Consider the following 19,835-nt stretch of genomic DNA (forward strand, 5'->3'; position numbering starts at 1 on the left):
TATTGTTCATTAATTGATCCTGTCAGTGAGGCTGGGGATCATAATGTTTAATGAGGGTAGAACTCCATTAATGAGGGTTGAACCCAACTCTAATCATGACAGATGACAGACACTCATTGAGGAGACACGGGATTTATAGATTACTCAATATCTGTCTCTACCAAGCTCTGTACTTAATGTAATCACGAATGATACAGTATGTTGCTGTATGCTTCACACCTACGCTAAAGTCTGTTCATTTATGTGGTAACATCTGTTGGTATGCAGCTGGTGTGTGAGGAGTTGGGTGTGTTCCTTTATCCTGGCAGATAGGGCAGGTCTGGCTGTGCTGATGGATGGAGGGAGATAAGGATAGCTGACAGCCTTGTGTGAGCCACTTGTGTTCCTCATTTATCAGCCAAAACAGGCCTCTGTCTCTGGAACAGGCCCTGGCTGTGTGTGGGGCCGATCCTGTGTGTGTGTGTCACAGGAGGTTGGTGGTTTCCATGTATTTGATGCTATTTCATTCGCTCCGTTACAGCCATTATTATGAGCCGTCCTCCCCTCAGCAGCCTCCACTGGTGTGTGTGTTATCATTTTCAGACATTCACACACTCTCTCTCTCTTTCTCTCTCTCTCTTTCTCCCTCACACACACGCACACAGACACATTATCACTTTCAGACACTCACAACCACAACTTGTTCTCTAATGAAACTCCCCTCAATCCATCATGGGAAGATATTCCTCTGTGTGTGCTAGTCTCGCTTGGTAGGGGGCTACTCTCCTGTTCTGAATGGATGGATCCCTGACATGTACCACCTCAGACAGGAGATAATAACTGAAAAAAGGTCCTTTATTAGTCCAGGAGATAAAAAAGAGAAAATATGGGTCATTGGAAATGAATGAGTATATCTCTATACCCTTTACCTGGATCATTTGAAATGAGGAGGATGGGGAATAGAGGAATGTTTATTTAACCTTTATTTAACTTTTACTGCCTCAGAAACCCGGATCCGGGAGCACCCCCCACCCCCCACACACTGATTAGCATAGATAGCATAGCTTCAGAAGTAGATAGTAGCATCTAAATATCATTAAATCACAAGTCCAAGACACCAGATGAAAGATACAGATCTTGTGAATAAAGCCACCATTTCAGATTTTTAAAATGTTTTACAGGGAAGACAAAATATGTAAATCTATTAGCTAAACACGTTAGCAAAATACACCACTATTCTAACTCCATCAGTTTCTTACTCCTTCAGGTGCTATCACCAATTCGGCTCAACTAAGATATTGATAGCCAATAACCTATAAAAAAAACCATCAGATGACAGTCTGATAACATATTCATGGTATAGGATAGTTTTTGTTAGAAAAAAGTGCATATTTCAGGTAGAAATCACAGTTTACAATTGCACCGACCATCACAAATCCACTAGAATTACTAGATAGAGCAACGTGTATGACCAATTTACTCATCATAAAACATTTCATAAGAATAGACAAAGCATAGCAATGGAAAGACCCAGATCTTGTGATTCCAGACAATATTTCAGATTTTCTAAGCGTTTTACAGCGAAAACACAATAAATCGATAAGTTAGCATACTACATGTGAAAACGTTACCAGAGCATCGATTCCAGCCAAAGAGCGCTATAACGTAATCACCGCCAAAAGATATTAATTTTTTCACTAACCTTCTCAGAATTCTTCCGATGACACTCCTGTAACATCATTTTACAACATACATATACAGTTTGTTCGAAAAGGTGCATATTTAGCCATACAAAACCGTGGTTACACAATGAAAATACTAGGAAATCAAGCCTCAATATGTCTGACGTCATCTATCAGAGTGATCTAGTTTAATTAAAAGCTAATCATATACTTGACTAAAAAATACAGGGTTGACAGGAATCGAAAGACAAATTAGTTCTTAATGCAACCGCTGATTTACATTTTTAAAATTATCCTTACTTTTCAATACAGGGTTGGCCAAGTGAAGCTATACAAAACAAAATGGCGAAAAATGCGTTTAAAATATTTCGACAGAAACACGGTTTATCATATTAAATATTGCTTACTTTGAGCTGATCTTCCATCATATTCTTGGGCAATGTATCCTTTCTATGTTATAAACGTCTTTTGGTCGATAGATGTCCTCTGTCCTTCGAAATGTCCACTAACAACGACCGAGACCGCGAAACGTTCCCAAAGCTAGAAAGTGCACGACAAATAAATTCCTCAGAATCGCACTAAACGGATATAAATTGCTATAAAACGTTTCAAATTAACTACATTATGATGTTTTTAACAACTATAACGACTGAAAACATGACCGGAGAAATATAGCTGGTTAGAAAACGATTTGGAACGAGACAGGTCCGATGGCCTTCACGCTTGAGGCGCACGTTGAGAAAGAGGGGTCTCTGTACATTTTTGTCATTTATAATGGCTGTGAACGTCCCATCGAGTTCATTGAAAACGTGATGACGTACAGACACCCAGAGGAAGACGTAGGTAGTGTCGGTTTCTTCATAGCATTCACTGTGGCCTTATAAACAGACCCCAGATCAGAGGTAAAAATTTCTGAAATCTGAACCCTGTCATGAAAAGTGCTGTAAAAATTGTTCTGTACCACTCAGAGACAAAATTTCAACTCCTATAGAAACTATAGACTGTTTTCTATCCAATAATAACAATAATATGCATATTGTACGATCAAGAATTGAGTACGAGGCAGTTTAATTTGGAAATGTAAAAAAAAAAATAATGCTAACAGCTCCCCCTATTGACAAAAGGTTAACTTGGCAAGTCAGTTAAGAACAAATTCTTATTTACAATGACAGCCTACGGCCAAACCCAGACAACGCTGGGCCAATTGTGCGCCGGCCTATGGATCTCCCAATCACAGCCGTTTGTGATACAGCCTGGAATCGAACCAGGGTGTCTGCATTGATGCCTCTAGCACTGAGATGCAGTGCCTTAGACCGCTGCGCCACCCGGGAGCCCGAGTGGTGCGGAGAGAGGAGAGAGATGTGCACAGAGTGAGATTGAGACATCCCAAGTAGGGTCAGCTCACTTGTTCTGGTTGCCATGACAACCAGGCAGCCCTGCGCCCCAAAAAGCAATGATTAAGGATAGGCATGAATTACATAGTGTATGTCTCTTCTTCTTCTTAGAAGCGCACAGGATGTGAGAGCCCTGCTGGAAGTTAAAAGTGCTAATTGCATCCCCTTTGTCCGTAGCAGCAAGGTCTGCATAGCGTCGTCCCCATTCCCGTCTGCCCACTCAGACATATTAGCAGAACTGTTCCCATCTGTCTGATGTACCCCTATATGTCCTCACTTCAGATCCCTCCCCACATGCACACACTTATCCATTTTTATCACAAAATAACACCAATGGCTTTGAGGTCTTTTCATTACTTTGAATGTCCCCTCTTATCTGGGCTCTTAATGTAATCTGAAAATTGTGGCCATCTGAGCAGAGCTTTTCATGCAAGCTTGGCGTTTACAGTCTGTTATTATAAGATCCTGATTCTAAGATATGAGTGATAGTACACCTATTAACCTGGAACACAGAGAATGTTCTCTTCCCTGTTGGTGAATGGAGGTAGTGCTGGAACCTGTGATCTGCTCACATCAGAACCTATCCAGCCCTTATCCCATAGTACCCACTGAGCTTCAGCAAACTGTAATTTAGAGTAGAGGATGGCTGGGTTGGGCTGGCATGCTTTTTCATGCAATGGTATTCCTTAGTGGTGAGTAATGTGGTAAAGTAGGTCAGTGTTTAATTAACTAGTGGTACAGTTGTGCTGAGGCTCTACCCCTCGCAGAAAATGGAGTAAGACAAGGGGACACAGAGGAGGGGTACCCTCTTAGAAAAAAAGGGATCCAAAGGGTTCTTCAGCTGTTCCCATAGGAAAACCCTTTTTGGTTTCAGGTAAACCCTTTCGGGTTCCATGTAGAGCCCTCTGTGGAAAGGGTTTTACATGGAACCCAAAAGTGTTCTACCTGGAACCAAAAAAGGTTCTTCAAAGGGTTCTCCTATGGGGACTGCCAAAGAACCCTTTTAGTTTGGAGATGAGCCTGTGTTCAGTAGAGAGATGGCTCTGCTCTCTATCCTTCCTCCTCTATTCCAGCAGTTCACTCAGCTTTTATGTGCCTATGCGTGTCTCTCAAAAGCAAACAAGAGACAAATGACAGTGACAATGGAGAGAAGAGAGAAAGGAGGGGTGATAGAAAGAGCAATGACAAAGGTAGAGAGAAGAGAATGAACAGGGGAGGGATATCAATAGGATAAAGAGGAGGACTGAAATAGAGAGAGAGGGATGGAGGGGGGATGTGCTTCTGCAGCCAGTTGTCATTTCAATTCAAAGAACCGGATTCAAAAGATGTTCTCTTTAAAACCTCTTAAGGATCGGCCCCTTTTTTTCAATTTTCGCCTAAAATGACATACCAAAATCTAACTGCCTGTAGCTCAGGCCCTGAAGCAAGGATATGCATATTCTTGGTACCATTTGAAAGGAAACACTTTTGAAGTTTGTGGAAATGTGAAATGGATGTAGTAGAATATAACACATTAGATCTGGTAAAATATATGGCAAAGAAAACCTTTTTACAAACCTTTTTTTGTATATTTTTTTGTACCATCATCTTTGACATGCAAGAGAAAGGCCATAATGTATTATTCCAGCCCAGGTGCAATTTAGATTTTTGCCAGTAGACAGCAGCAGTGTATGTGCAAAGTTATTGACTGATCTAATGAACCATTGTATTTCTGTTCAAAATGTTGTATCAAGACTGCCCAAATATGCCTCATTTGTTTATTAATAACTTTTCATGTTCAAAACTGGCCACTCTCCTCAAACAGTATCATGGTATTCTTTCACCGTAATATCTACTGTAAATTGGACAGTCCACTAATCCTAAAGAAGTCTCAATAGTTCTGGTCGGTGGCAATAACTATAACAACTCGTTATTTTTAGGCTTGCGCTGCAGTCATTTTCATACACTGGAGTTTAGAGCCCACACTTTGTCCAATAGCCAAAAGTCCAGTTGAACAGCTTCAAGGGCAAACATAGTGGTATGAATATTTAATTTCCTTCCCATTCACATGGTGAGCCAGGGCACAGTACGGCTCCACAGGCTCCTGTAGTCCATTAAAGCTGACTGGAGTCCACCTGGCTGGGACTGGGCTTGGAGTCTAGGGCTAAGGGTGGGGCTGGGGACTAAGTTTGGTACTGGGGCTTAGGTCTGTTTCTAGTTCTGTTCCTGGGTCAAGGGCCTCAGTGGATCAAGGGTGGCCCTGTTTCAGTTGGAGTCTGCAACAGACTCTCTCCCACCTCCAGCTGCCTGTAGCAGCCATGTACAGTTGAAGTCGGAAGTTTACATACACCTTAGCCAAATACATACAAACTCAGTTTTTCACAATTCCTGACATTTAATCCTCGTAAAAATTCCCTGTTTTAGGTCAGTTAGGATCACCACTTTATTTTAAGAATGTGAAATGTCAGAATAATAGCAGAGAGAATGATTTATTTCAGCTTTTATTTATTTCATCACATTCCCAGTGGGTCAGAAGTTTACATACACTCAATTAGTATTTGGTAGCATTGCCTTTAAATTGTTTAACTTTGGGTCAAACATTTCAGTTAGCCTTCCACAAGCTTCCCACAATAAGTTGGGTGAATTTTGGCCCATTCCTCCTGACAGAGCTGGTGTAACTGAGTCACGTTTGCAGGCCTCCTTGCTCACACACACTTTTTCAGTTCTGTCCACACATTTTCTGTAGGAATGAGGTCAGAGCTTTGTGATGGCCACTCCAATACCTTGATTTTGTTGTCCTTAAGCAATTTTCCACAACTTTGGAAGTATGCTTGGAGTCATTGTCCATTTGGAAGACCCATTTGCGACCAAGCTTTAACTTCCTGACTGATGTTTTGAGATGTTGCTTCAATATAGCCACATAATTTTTCCTCCTTATGATGCCATCTATTTTGTGAAGTGCACCAGGCCCTCCTGCAAAGCACCCCCACAACACGATGCTGCCACCCCCGTGCTTCACGGTTGAGATGGTGTTCTTCGGATTGCAAGCCTCCCCCTCTCCAAACATAACGATGGTCATTATGGCCAAACAGTTCTATTTTTGTTTCATCAGACCAGAGGACATCTCTCCAAAAAGTACGATCTTTGTCCCCATGTGCAGTTGCAAACCGTAGTCTGGCTTTTTTATGGTGGTTTTGGAGCAGTGGCTTCTTCCTTGCTGAGCGGCCTTTCAGGCTATGTCGATATGGGACTCGTTTTACTGTGGATATAGATACTTTTGTACCTGTGTCCTCCAGCATCTTCACAAGGTCCTTTGCTGTTGTTCTGGGATTGATTTGCACTTTTCGCAATAAAGTACGTTAATCTCTAGGTGACAGAATGCATCTCCTTCCTGAGCGGTATGACGGCTGCGTGGTCCCATGGTGTTTATACTTGCGTACTATTGTTTGTACAGATGAACATGGTACCTTCAGGCGTTTGGAAATTGCTCCCAAGGATGAACCAGATTTGTGGAGGTCTCCAATTGTTTTTCTGAGGTCTTGGATGATTTCTTTTGATTTTCCCATGATATCAAGCAAAGAGGCACTGAGTTTGAAGGTAGGCCTTGAAATACATCCACAGGTACACCTCCAGTTGACTCAAATTATGTCAATTAGCCTATCAGAAGCTTCTAAAGCCATGACATAATTTTCTGAAATTTTCCAGGCTGTTTAAAAGCACAGTCAACTTAGTGTATGTAAACTTTTGACCCACTGGAATTGTGATACAGTGAATTATAAGTGAAATAATCTGTCTGTAAACAATTGTTGGAAAAATTACTTGTGTCATGCACAAAGTAGATGTCCTAACCGACTTGCCAAAACTATAGTTTGTTAACAAGACATTTGTGGAGTGGTTGAAAAATTAGTTTTAATGACTCCAACCTAAGTGTATGTAAACTTCCGACTTCAACTGTACTTCACTCTAGAGTCAATCTGAGATAAGGCCTATATCAAAAGCTCTGCAAGTGGTTTTTACTTCATTGATCTTACAGCTCGCAAATGCCCAAATCATTGTATAAATTCTTTACCATAATCAATAATGGTTCAGCATTGAGCCCGAAAACTGCAGGGAGATTTTGATAGATCGTGATGCGGATGATGAAGATGATGATGATGATTATCGTTATGACGATCATTATGCTGATTTTGACATTGTTAGTGATGATAATGGCGATAATGATACAACGCTAAAGAGGATGTTTATTGATCACTGTGTGTATATGATAGTCACAATGAGCCCAGCGTGTAATGACAGTGACCATGGTGTGTGTAGTTGCATGGCTAATGGCAGCATGGCTAATGGCAGCATGGCTAAGGGCAGCTGTTAACCTGATTGATGTCCCTCCTTTCCTCTCATCTGCTCCTCTCCTGCCTGCAGATGATGGGAAGCTATCTCTGGACGAGTTCCAGGCGTTCTTCTCCGACGGGACGCTGAACGAGGAAGAACTGGAGAAGCTGTTTCACACAATTGACTCTGATAACACCAGGTGAGACAGAGCATCACATCACACTGCAACAGCAGAGCAGAGCTACAGACCGGAACACAATGGGTCTGTACCTCAGTGTGAAGATACCATTGAAGCTATATGAAACTATTGCATTTTTTTACCGAAGTTGTCCTCTCGTTTCGGTCTACTTTTATCCATTGCTGGGCTATCCTTGAACCTTTATTCCCCTCTATTCATGCTAGTAGCCTGTTCACTAACATATAGGGCTGCAAAAGACGTGTGTGCGTGTGTCTGCATATGTTAGCAAATGGGAGTATCCTATAGGAATGTGTGTTTGTGCTGTTCAGTGCTACACAGGCAAGTTGATGTTTATTGTCATGAGTCTTGTCTTGGAGGCAGAACTGAGCGATTTCCCCTTAGATGAGCCAGCTGCAAAGACAAAATTGCCAATTTTGTCAAAATTCATGAAAACTAAAATTTGCTTTTTGGTCTTAACTTAAGTTTAGGGTTAGGCATTAGTGTTAGCAGTGTGGTTAAGGTTAGGTTTAAGGTTAGGGTTAGGTTTAAAATCATCAGATTTGATGACTTTGTGACTGTGCCATGTAGTGACCACTCTGCAGAGCTGCCTCCAGAACAAGATTAATGACTGAAACGTTAACCTGCACTATACAGTAGGCCAACTCTGCCTGTGTGTACTTTGATCTAGTGAACTAGATCTGTAATATGTAAATCATCACCTGGACTGTTCAAATAAAGTGTGTGACATTGAGGAGGAAATTTCACAAGTCTGAGCTACAATAAATAAAACTGCCATGTGTATGTGCGTGTGTATGTGCGTGTGTGTTTGTACGTATGTGACTGTGCATGTGACCGTGCGTGAGTGTGTGTGCGTGTGTGTGTTTGTGTGTGTGTTTGCAAAAGTATACAATTTATCTATACTCGTAAATATCACATCCACTTTTTGAAGGTCTTTTGATGTGGAACTGTGGAACCTTCAGCTGACAGGCCTTTGTTGATGACACCTTTAGATTAAAAAAAGAGAAAAGGAGAATGATGAAGAGAAAAATGAAGCATCTGGAAAGGAGATAGAGAATGATGAAAGAATTGCAGAGACTAAGGACAGTCGTCCAGTTCCTGTGTTACCTGTGGTCTCTCCTCTTATCTCCTGCCACTCTTTCTTTCTTTTACCCTTGGCTATCCATGACATCAACCTTGTTATTTTCCGACACTAAATGCTTTCTCTCATTAGAATATCAATTGAAATAACTTTATGGTTCCCCTAAATTTCTCTTTAATCAGGACTTTATCAAACACATCTTTAGATATTATCAGAAAATGTCCTTCACCATGACATTTTTTATTTTATTTAACCAGGCAAGACAGTTAAGAACAAATTCTTATTTACAATGACGGCCTAGGAACAGTGGGTTAACTGCCTTGTTCAGGGGCAGAAAGACAGATTTTTGACCTTGTCCGCTTGGGGATTCGATCTAGCAACTTTTCGGTTACTGGCCCAACTCTAACCACTAGGCTACCTGTCACCCCCATTACTCAACAGTATAACAAGTTGATTGGCCTGTTTAGAATGTTAAATTACAATGTAAGCTTTTGCTTTTTAATGCCAATCTATTTTATCAGCTGACCGGACCACAGCAAGCAAAGATGAACTGTTCACCTTGTTCCTGCTCCTCATCAATCTGGTTCCGCCAGATTGTAATTTGTAATCAGTGATATGAAGCAGTTTCATGCCAAAGAATAAGATTCAAAATGAATAACAATTTAGTGACCTGAAGCTGAACTCATGGGCACAGATATGCTTCTGATTCAAGTTCGGGTCTTGTAACCTGCTGGTCCCCCCTGATGGAGAAGTATAGATATCGAGGGTTATACTGTAGATCCATGTTGTGTCGCATGCCAGCCTTTCCTCTGTTTCTTACCCCATTCTCCCACTGCCTCTTCCCGCTCTCTCTCTCCCTATGCTGCTCTAACCTGTGGTGTGTTAGTAATGTTGACACTAAGGAACTCTGTGGTAAGTTTTAACAGATTACTCTGTGTGTGTGTGTGTATCTGTGAGCTTTACATGGTGTTTGTTTGTGTCTTTGGATGTATTGGATATGTGAACGTATGACCAGATTGTTAATCTGTGAAGTCAATATGCCATGAATAGTTTTTCATCCCAACCATCCCAGTAGAATATCTGCATTGATTAATCACGTAGCTAGTCCGTTATCCCATAAGTCACATGAAGTGCCTGTGTGTGTGTGTTTGTGCGTGCCTGTGTGTGTGTGTTTGTGCGTGCCTGTGTGTGTTTGCTCCTCTTACCACTGTCCTCTTCCCTGTCCTTCCAGACTACTTTGCCAAACACATGGGTGACTATGAGGGTGTACTGGCCTCCCTGGAGACTCTCAACCTGTCCATCCTCAGAGCCATGGACTTCACCAAGAAGGTGAGTCTCAACCCGGTACACTACACTACTAGGTGCTATTAGATGTGTGTGTGCCAGTTTGTCCTGTCTGTACTACTGTATGTATTAATCATTTGCATGTGTTTTCAGGGCTGTGCTAGTCATGGAATTTTTTATGATGGTTATTGCTCAGCCAAATGACCGCGGTCACAGTAATAACCATTGGAATAGCAACAGCAAAAAAAATAAGAAAATATTTAAAATGTAAGACACACATGTTCTCCTCCCCTCCGCTCCTGACTGGATCTGTTGCCATAGAAATAGATTTCTATGGCAGCCCAGGTAACCGAAGACTTGTTTGCAACAAAGTTGCATCATGTTGTTAAGAATCCATGTTATTGTAGAAACCAGTGGCGTTCGGGTGTCGTTTAAGATGTGGCAGGATCAATATATTTTTGGGGGAACATGGCCATATTTTATATTAGAGCCTATTGGATGACTGTCATTCATATTCCATTCCCCCAACTGATTGTAACGTCGATAGGTTTAGGCTACTACATGATACTCTTATTTTCCCTATACCCATCATGAGGTTGCTACAACCTAGCCTATGAATGAAAGTGTACAACATTTGTGCACAGAGAATTTTGAGTAATAAAGATGACAGACAGTGGTGACACATTCATATAATTCCTTCTCACATCTATCTACACTCTTTCTTCCTCTCACGTTTTCCCTTCGCTTGTAGACTTCAGTGCACAACACATCAGCTGTCTGTGGCCAGGTGAAAAAAACATATCATGACTGCTAACCACTAAACACAGCCTACATCATTGTCTCGTCAGAGTCAACATAGCTACTAGAACTAACGTATTAGTAAACCCGCATCAATCAGGCAGTACAGTGTACATTCAGCAGCAAGCAGTTTAGCAGGTCCTGGTGGCAATAAATGAATCAAACCAAAAGTTTACCTTGACTTGGAAGAGTTCCAGTGTTGGATAGTCATAGTCAGGTAACTCCCCTACCCCTTCCTCTCTGTTTGAGCCGGGTGTATGAGTAGGATACACTACCTAGCTGCATTAGACGTTAGCTAAGTAAGTGAAAGTTTAAAAAAAGGGCCTCCCGAGTGGCACAGTGGTCTAAGGCACTGCATCGCAGTGCCACTAAAGAACCTGGTTCAAGTCCAGGCTCTGTTGCAGCTGGCCGTGACCTGGAGACCCACTGGGCAGGGGGAGGGGAGGGTTTGGCTGGCAGCGATGTTCCTGTCCCATTGTGCATTAGCGACTCCTGTGGCAGGCTGGGTGCAATGCATGCTGACACGGTCGACAGGTGTATGGTGTTTCCTCCGACACATTGGTGCGGATGGCTTCCCGGGTTAAGTGGGTGTTGTGTCAAGAAGTACAGCTCTTAACCTTCGCCTATCTCTCCCGAGTCCGTACGGGAGTTGCAGCAATGGGACAGGTCTGTAACTACCAATTGGACAAAAATGTTTTTTTATCACTCTCTTGCTTCTCCTTCATTTTGGAATAAATGTATTGGTTCAAAACTGTTCAACTATTGTCTTTCTCTCTCTTTGAGTCAACTACTCACCACATTTAATGCTCTGCAGTGCTAGCTAGCTGTAGCTTACACTTTCAGTACTAGATTCATTCTCTAATTCTGTGATTGTGTGGACAGCAGGTCAGTTCATGCTGCAAGAGCTCTGATAGGTTGGAGGACGTCCTCCGGAAGATGTCATAATTACTGTGTTAATCTATGGAAGGGGTGAGAACCATGGGCCTCCTAGGTTTTGTATTGAAGAGGACAGAAGCTAGCTGTCCTCCTACTACACCATGGTGTTACCCTACAAAGTGCTGCTGGGGCTACTGTAGAGGTTCATTACGAAACAGTTTGTTTTAATAAATGATTTGGTGGCGTAAATATATTTAGTATATCTTTTTATCTAAAAAGGATAACTTTTTTAATGTTTCACTATTTCACTATTTTTTTTACTCAATTCACCTCCCTTTCTTCCTCTGAGGAGTCTCCACTGGTAGAAACAGACTCAACCGCACGAATGCCAGGCCACCCCGTCTTCAGTCAGTCGTTCGTTCCACACACCAAAAAATATAAATGTTTTATTTTCATGAAGGTCTTCATCCATAAACGTCTGTTACATGGTTATGCAGTAATTGTACCAGCCCTAGTGTTCAATGTGGTTTACATTGCAAGGTGGGGACTCAATGCATCCACCACCAGAAACCATTGCATTGGAGCTGAGCCTAGCTTTGCTGAGGATGTTCTTTCTTATAGACAATTCCTAGCAATATGGGGCTGAAAGCTCCTCTATCCACCAGTACTCTAATGTAACGCCCATGTGCTGCAGATAGGACTGGGGATTACAGTAGATGTGTGTGATGCGCTAATGTGTTAATGTGGCAGCCACTCAGATAATGTCTATATAGCCTGTTGTTTCAGAGCTTCACTTCCATATTATGTTTGTGCCTGGCTTCTCATTAGCGTTGAGTCTAGGTTCATCTTGATGATGGTAGGGCATCCAGCAACACACAGCCATCAGCTAGTTACCTCTCCCCATTCTAATCAAATATATTTATAAAGCCCTTTTTACATGAGCAGATGTCACAAAGTGCTTATACAGAAACCCAGCCTTAAAACCCAAACAGAAAGCAATGCAGATGTAGTTGCACGGTCACTAGGAAAAACTCCTTAGAAAGGCAGGAACCTAGGAAGAAACTTTTAAGGGGTGGCCAGTCCTCTTCTTCTGGCTGTGCCGGGTTAAGATTATAAGAGTACATGGCCATTAAGGCCAGATCGTTCTTCAAGGTGTTCAAATGATCATTGATGACCAGCAGGGTCAAATAATAATCACAGTGGTTGTATAGGGTGCAATAGGTCAGAACTTCAGGAGTAAATGTCAGTTGGCATTTCATACTCAAGCATTCAGAGGTCGAGACAGCAGGTGCGGTAGAGCGAGAGATGGACGAAAACAGCAGGTCCGGGACAAGGTAGCATATCCGGTGAACAGGTCAGGGTTCCATAGCCACAGGTAAAACAGCAGAAACTGGATCAGCAGAAACTGCACAACTAACTGGACTGGGAACTGCCAGGAGTCATCAGGCCAGGTAGTCCTGAGGCATAGTCCTAGGGCGAGAGAGCTTAGGTTCACACAGGACACCAGATAAGACAGGAACATTTCACCAGATAGGACAAACTGACCCAAGCCCCCCATCACATAGACTATTGCAGCATAGATACTGGAGGCTGAGACAGAGAGAGGGGGGGGGGGGACGACGACACTGTGGCCCTGTTCGACAATATTATGATGTAACCCCACCCACTTTGCTAAAGCACAGCCCACACACCATTAGAGGGATATCAACAGACCACCAACTTGCTACCCTGAGACAAGGCTGAGTATAGACCATAAAGATCTCCTCTACCACATGAGCCCGAACGGGCACAAAACTGGACAGCAAGATCACCTCAGTGACTCAACCTACTCAAGTCGAGCATAGCAAAAAAAGCCTGACACAACGTGACACACCCCTCCTAGGGACAGCATCGAAGAGCACTAGTAAGTCAGTGACTCAGCCCCCGTAATAGGGTCAGAGCCAGAGAATCCCAGTGAAGAGAGGGGAGCCGGCCAGGCAGAGACAGCAAGGGCGGTTCGTCAGTCCCATTCCTTGCCGTTCACCTTCGCACCCCTGGGCCAGACTACACTCAATCATAGGACCAACTGAAGAGATCTCCATAGCCTCCAGTAAAGACTTAAAGGTTGATACCGGGTATGCGTCTCTCACATGAATAGGCAGACTATTCCATAACAATGGAGTTCTATGGGAGAAAGCCCTGCCTCCAGCTGTTTGCTAAGAAAGTTTAGGGACAATAAGGAGGCCTGCGTCTTGTGACTATAGCGTATGTATCGGTATGTACAGCAGGCCCAAATCGGAGCGATAGGTAGGAGCAAGTCCATGTAATACTTTATAGGTTAGCAGTACAACCTTGAAATCAGCCTTAGCCTTAACAGGAAGCCACTGTAGGCTAGCACTGGAGTAATATGATCCTATTTTTTAGTTCTAGTCAATATTCTAGAAGCCGTATTTAGCACTAACTGAAGTTTATTAAGTGCTTTATCCGAGTAGCCGGAGAGTAGAGCATTGCAGTAGTCTAATCTAGAAGTTAAAAATATCATGGATTAACTTTTCTGCATCATTTCTGGACAAAAGGTTTTTTGCAATGTTACGTAGATGGAAAAAAGCTGCCCTTGAAATATTCTTGATATGTTCGTAAAAAGAGAGATCAGGGTCCAGAGTAACGCTGAGGTCCTTCACGGTTTTATTTGAGAGGACCATCAATATTCATTGTCAGATCAGACAGCAGATCTATTTTCAGTTTAAAAGTAAAAAATGTGCCGCCATCCACTTCCTTATGTCTGAAACAAAGTCTTCCTGGGTACGCAATTTTTGGGCTTCACCATTTTTCATTGAAATGTACAGCTGTGTGTCGTTGACATTGTGTTTCCAAATGAAATCATCAAGAGGTAGATTATTTAGTGGAAACAATCGTGATCTAAAACAGAACCTTATGGAAACATACAATTGATTTGTCAGAGGACAAACCATCCACAGAGACGAACTGATATGTTTCCGACAGATAAGATCAAAACCAGGCAAGAACTTGTCCGAAAGAATGTGGTGATTGATTGTGTCAAAAGCGGCACTAAGGTCTAGGACAGCCAAACTCAACTGTTATGTAAAAGGCAATACATCATTTTTCAGACATCTTTAAAAAAAAGAATCAACCAGATGCAGCGGCCGCTTTAACGCAGCAAACTCTCTTTCTCGCTCTCTCTCTAAGCAACGACCGCCTCTACTAGTGCCCCATCTAATCCAATCGTGTGGTTATATGCTAATACAAGAAGCCGCGTCTTACCCAATCACATTAATCCAAATATCCTCAGCGGAACCTTGGGACAAGCAGGCAGAAAGAAACAGAAAGATTTGACCGCGGTTCAACTGTAAATATCACAGATAGAAGAAGCTTAGTTACCAGTATCTTTGTTAATATGGCTTGTTAAAACAAATAAAAAATACTCTGAAAACCGTATATTCAAAGACGAGTGGACAGAACAGTATTTGTTAATTCTCCCCGCAACTAGCAGAAAACAAATGTGCCTAATATGCAATGAGTCTGTAGCTCTCGTGAAAGCAGGCAATGTTAAGCGCCATTATGACACCAGGCATAGTAAATTCGACCAGACGTATCCCCTGAACACAGAGGTGAGAACAAACAAGATTAACCAACTCAAATCCCAATATGAGAAGTCCACCAAAGTCCTTGTCAATTCTCTGACAGCCTAACAACGTGCAATGGAGTGTTCACTGAGGATAGCTTGGGTTATGGGAAAAAAATTAAAAATAATTCAGACGCTGAGATGGTAAAAGAATGCATGTGTGAAGTTGCTGACACCTTGCTTGAGGGTTAAAAAAAGATGAGCTCAGGGAAAATATCAAACAGATCCCATTGTCAGATTCCACAGCAATGAGGAGAACTGAAATATTAGCTGAAGATTTAACTTCACAACTTGATGTATAAGGGCACAAGGCGAGACCCAGATGCAGACATGGGAGGCAGATGGTTTGAGTCTTGATATTTATTAAACAATCCTAAAGGGGTAGGCAAGAGAATGGTCGTGGACAGGCAAAAGATCAAAACCAGTTCAGAGTCCAGGAGGTACAGAGTGGCAGGCAGGCTCGAGGTCAGGGCAGGCAGAATGGTCAGGCAGGCGGGTACGGAGTCCAGAAAATAGGCAAGGGTCAAAAAATGTGAGGAATAGCAAAAGAGAATAGAAGCAGGAGTACGGGAAAACCGCTGGTTGACTTAAAAAGCATGCAAGACGAACTGGCACAGAGAGACAGGAAACACAGGGATATATACAGCTATATATAAGCGACACCTGGTCAACACCACGTCAAGTGAAACAGATCAGGGTGTGACATGATGAGGCTATTCAGAATGCAACATGTATTTCATTAGCTGTGGATGAATCAACAGATAACACTGATAATGCCCAGCTTCTGGTGTTTGTCAGATTTTATAACGAAACAAGGAATTCTGTGAGGAGCTGTTGGGCTTAACAAATCTAGAAGCACACACGCGAGGAGAGGATATGCATGAGGCAATCAAAGGGATGCTGACAAAAGGGGGATAGATCTGAAGTCACCACAGATGGAGCTCCAGCCATGATAGGAAGAGGGAGGAGACTGGTTGCACGTTTGAAAGAGGACCACCCTGACCTGACATCATATCACTGCATCATCCATCAATTTGTCCTGTGTGCCAGTCTGTGAAAATAGTATTCTGAGGTCATGACAACAATGATGAAACGTCTCAACTTTTTGAGAGCAACATCATCCCTACAACACCGCCTGCTACAAGGCATTCTGACAGATGCCAATGCCAGTTTTGATTACTTACTACGGCACAACAATGTCAGATGACTGGCAGGGTTCTGGAACATTTTTGGGCCATTCAGGAGGAAATCAAAGCTTTCTTATGAGAGCAAAATAGTGACACGGCAACTCAGTTTTCTGAGTTTTCAGAAGATGAGAAGTTTCATTTTTGACAGGCACCTTAATCAACTGAATGTTAATCTGCAGGGACAGGACAACACAGTGTGAGACATGATAACAGCAGTCCGGGCTTTTCAGAAGAAATTGGCGCTTTTCAAGAATGATCTCCAGGGAGAATTGTCCTCTTCCCCAATCTTTTGGTGCAAATGCAGGGAGACAAAGATGTTCCCAACCATGTTGATTTCATCCAGAAGCTGATGGATAACTTCAAGGCTTGCTTTGATGACTTCACTGTTGGAAGATAACTGCTGCTGCTCATCCAGAACCCCATTCTTGGTCACAAATGTGACAAAGTTGTCAGAAGAAGCAAAACAGATCTTCAGATAGGTAGATGTTGCATCACAACAAATGGAGTTGATTGAGCTGCAAGAAAATGTGGCTTTGAATGAGCAGGCTGGAGATTGTGATCCTGATACTTTCTGGGAAAGATGGTGCCTGCAGCTGATGTCCCTGTTCACAAGAAACTGGCATTATACATCCTGACTATGGTTGGCTCCACATACAGCTGTGAATCAGCCATCTCCACAATGAACTTCATTAAAAACAAATACTGTACCAGGCTCACCAATGAACACCTGCACCATTGTCTCAGAGTTGCTCTCACACTATTTGTGCCAAAGTTCAAAGCATTGGCAGGAGACAGAAAGTGTAATTTCTCTCATTAATGCAAGGTAAGGCCCAGAGTGACTTATACATGAATATTGCATGGCCCACAGCGACATTCTGTCCATTCAGATTATTATTTTTGTTCAACTCTCCTTTGTTCTCCAGAAAACATGCACTGTATTTCATTTAAATATATATATTAATTCAAGGCCAATGTACAATGGTTCACAGTGCACATTTTGCATAGACAATTATGCAACCACTTTTGTTCTTCAGCAATGTTGATGGAATGTTGTACGTTTACATTCGAAAGAAGTTGTAATTCATTCGTAGTCTCATTTAATGTATTTAATGTACATTTTATATAACAACATGTTTCCTAAGTCGTAGACGACTATGTTTGTTACTACGCTGTACCACTGCGGCAATAAAGGATGATATCCATCCGGACCTTTGCCACCTAGGAAATGTGTGTCTCTGGACCTTCTCAAATAGTAGTTGAGTACCCCTGGTCTAGGAACAAGAGGACAGATGCAGAGCCTTGGTCTAACGCCATTAAAAGGTAATTTACCACCTTCACGAGTGCATTCTCAGTACTATGATGTGGTCTAAAACCAGATTGGAGTGTTTTGTATTCATTATTTATCTTCAGGAAGGCAGTGAGTTGCTGTGCAACAGCTCTTTTTTTTAAATTGAGAGGAATGGGAGATTCAATATAGGCCGATAGTTTTTTTTACATTTTCCGGATCAAGGTTTGGCTTTTTCAGGAGAGGCTTTATTGCTGCCACTTTTAGTACGTTTGGTACACATCTGGAGGAAAAGAAGCAGTTTATTATGTTCAACATAGGAGTTGAACTATTTCAGTAGTTTAGTTGGAATAGGGTTCAGTAGGCAGCTGGAAGATTTAGAGGCCATGACTATTTTCGTGAATGTGTCAAGAGATACAGGATTGCAAAACTTGAGTGTCTCCATTGATTTTATGTCCTGGCAGTTCTGTGCATCTCTTTTTGTCGAAGAAGTTCATGAATTCATCACTGCTGAAGTGAAGGCCATCCTTTCTTGGGGAATGCTGTTTTTTAGTTAGCTTTGCGACAGTATCAAAAACACATTTTTGATTGTTTTTATTCTCCTCAATTTGGTTGAAAAAGTAGGCTGATCGTGCAGCAGTGAGGGCTCTTCGAAATTCGGTACTGTCTTTCCAAGCTAGTCAGAAAACTTCCAGTTTGGTGGAGCGCCATTTCCATTCCAATATTCTGGAAGCTTGCTAAGGTATTTTTTGTATACCAGGGAGCTAATTTCTTGTGACAAATATTTTTTGTATTTAGAGGTGCCACTGCATCTAGGGTATTACGCAAGGTTACATTTGGATCCTCAGTTAGGTGGTTAACTGATTTTTGTACTCCAACAGAAGGGCATCTAGGAATAAAATAAAATAAAGTATTTCACCTTTATTTAACCAGGTAGGCTAGTTGAGAACAAGTTCTCATTTACAGCTGCGACCTGGCCAAGATAAAGCAAAGCAGTTCGACACATACAACAACACAGAGTTACACATGGAATAAACAAACATACAGTCAATAATACAGTAGAAAAAGTCTATATACAGTGTGTGCAAATGAGGTAAGATAAGGGAGGTATGGCAATAAATAGGCCATGGTGGCGAAGTTATTACAATATACCAATTAATCACTGGAGTGATAGATGTGAATCTTTGGGTTGTCCAAGAATTTATAGTGCAGTTTTTGATAATCCTTGGTTGGGGTCTGAGCATATTATTTGTTGTGATTGCAAACATAATAAGATGGTGGTCCGATAGTCCAAAATTATGAGGATTTTTTGTTGTTGAGCCACAATATTTATTCCACGGGACAAAACTAGATCCAGGACCTACAGTACCAGTCAAAAGTTTGTACACACCTACTCATTCAAGAGTTTTTCTTTACTATTGTCTACATTGTAGAATAATAGTGAAGACATCAAAACTATGATATAACACATATGGAATCATATAGTAACCAAAAAAAGTGTTAAACAAATCAAAATACATGTTATATTTGAGATTCTTCAAAGTAGCCACCCCGTGCCTTGATGACAGCTTTGCACACTCTTGGTATTCTCTCAACCAGCTTCATTAGGTAGTCACCTGGAATGCATTTCAATTAATGTGCCTTGTTAAAAGTTAATTTGTGGAATTGTTTTCCTTTTTTTTGAGCCAATCAGTTATGTTGTGACAAGGTAGGGGTGGCATACAGCAAAAATAAAGAAAACCCCTGAAATGAGTAGGTGTGTCCAAACCTTTGACTGGTACTGTAGGTCTGGAGACACATTGGGCAAAACCCCCTGAGTCGATGATGATTCCGAAAACCTTTTGGAGTTGGTCTGTGGACTTTTCCATGTGAAAATTGAAATATTGAATATTCCGTGAAAAGAAATTGAATATTATCTGCCATGACTGATGGCCTTGGTCCGATAGGAATTCAGGGAACTCAGTGAGGAACACTGTTATACGGCCCAGGAGGCCTGTAAACAGTAGCTATAAAAAGTGAGCAAGTAAACTGCATAGATTTCATGACTAGAAGTTCAAAAGACAGAGACTGTTTTTTAAATTTGCTGTCATAAATATTAGCAAAACCTCTGTCTTTGCGGGATGCGCAGGGGATATGGTCTCTA

At 41.9% G+C, this 19,835-nt stretch overlaps 1 protein-coding gene across 2 annotated transcripts in view; it reads left to right on the forward strand.

The window, feature by feature from the left end:
* LOC139584742 (N-terminal EF-hand calcium-binding protein 2-like) overlaps positions 1–19,835 on the forward strand; it is a 144,069-nt gene that overhangs the window by 41,684 nt on the left and 82,550 nt on the right. For both annotated transcript variants that reach the window (XM_071416914.1, XM_071416913.1), the window contains exons 3-5: positions 7,454–7,562; positions 9,527–9,552; positions 9,872–9,969. In XM_071416914.1, the coding sequence (XP_071273015.1) occupies positions 7,454–7,562; positions 9,527–9,552; positions 9,872–9,969 (233 nt within the window). The remainder of the gene's footprint in view (positions 1–7,453; positions 7,563–9,526; positions 9,553–9,871; positions 9,970–19,835) is intronic.

This window comes from Salvelinus alpinus, chromosome 9 (genome assembly GCF_045679555.1).
Source record: "Salvelinus alpinus chromosome 9, SLU_Salpinus.1, whole genome shotgun sequence".
Taxonomy (NCBI): domain Eukaryota; kingdom Metazoa; phylum Chordata; class Actinopteri; order Salmoniformes; family Salmonidae; genus Salvelinus; species Salvelinus alpinus.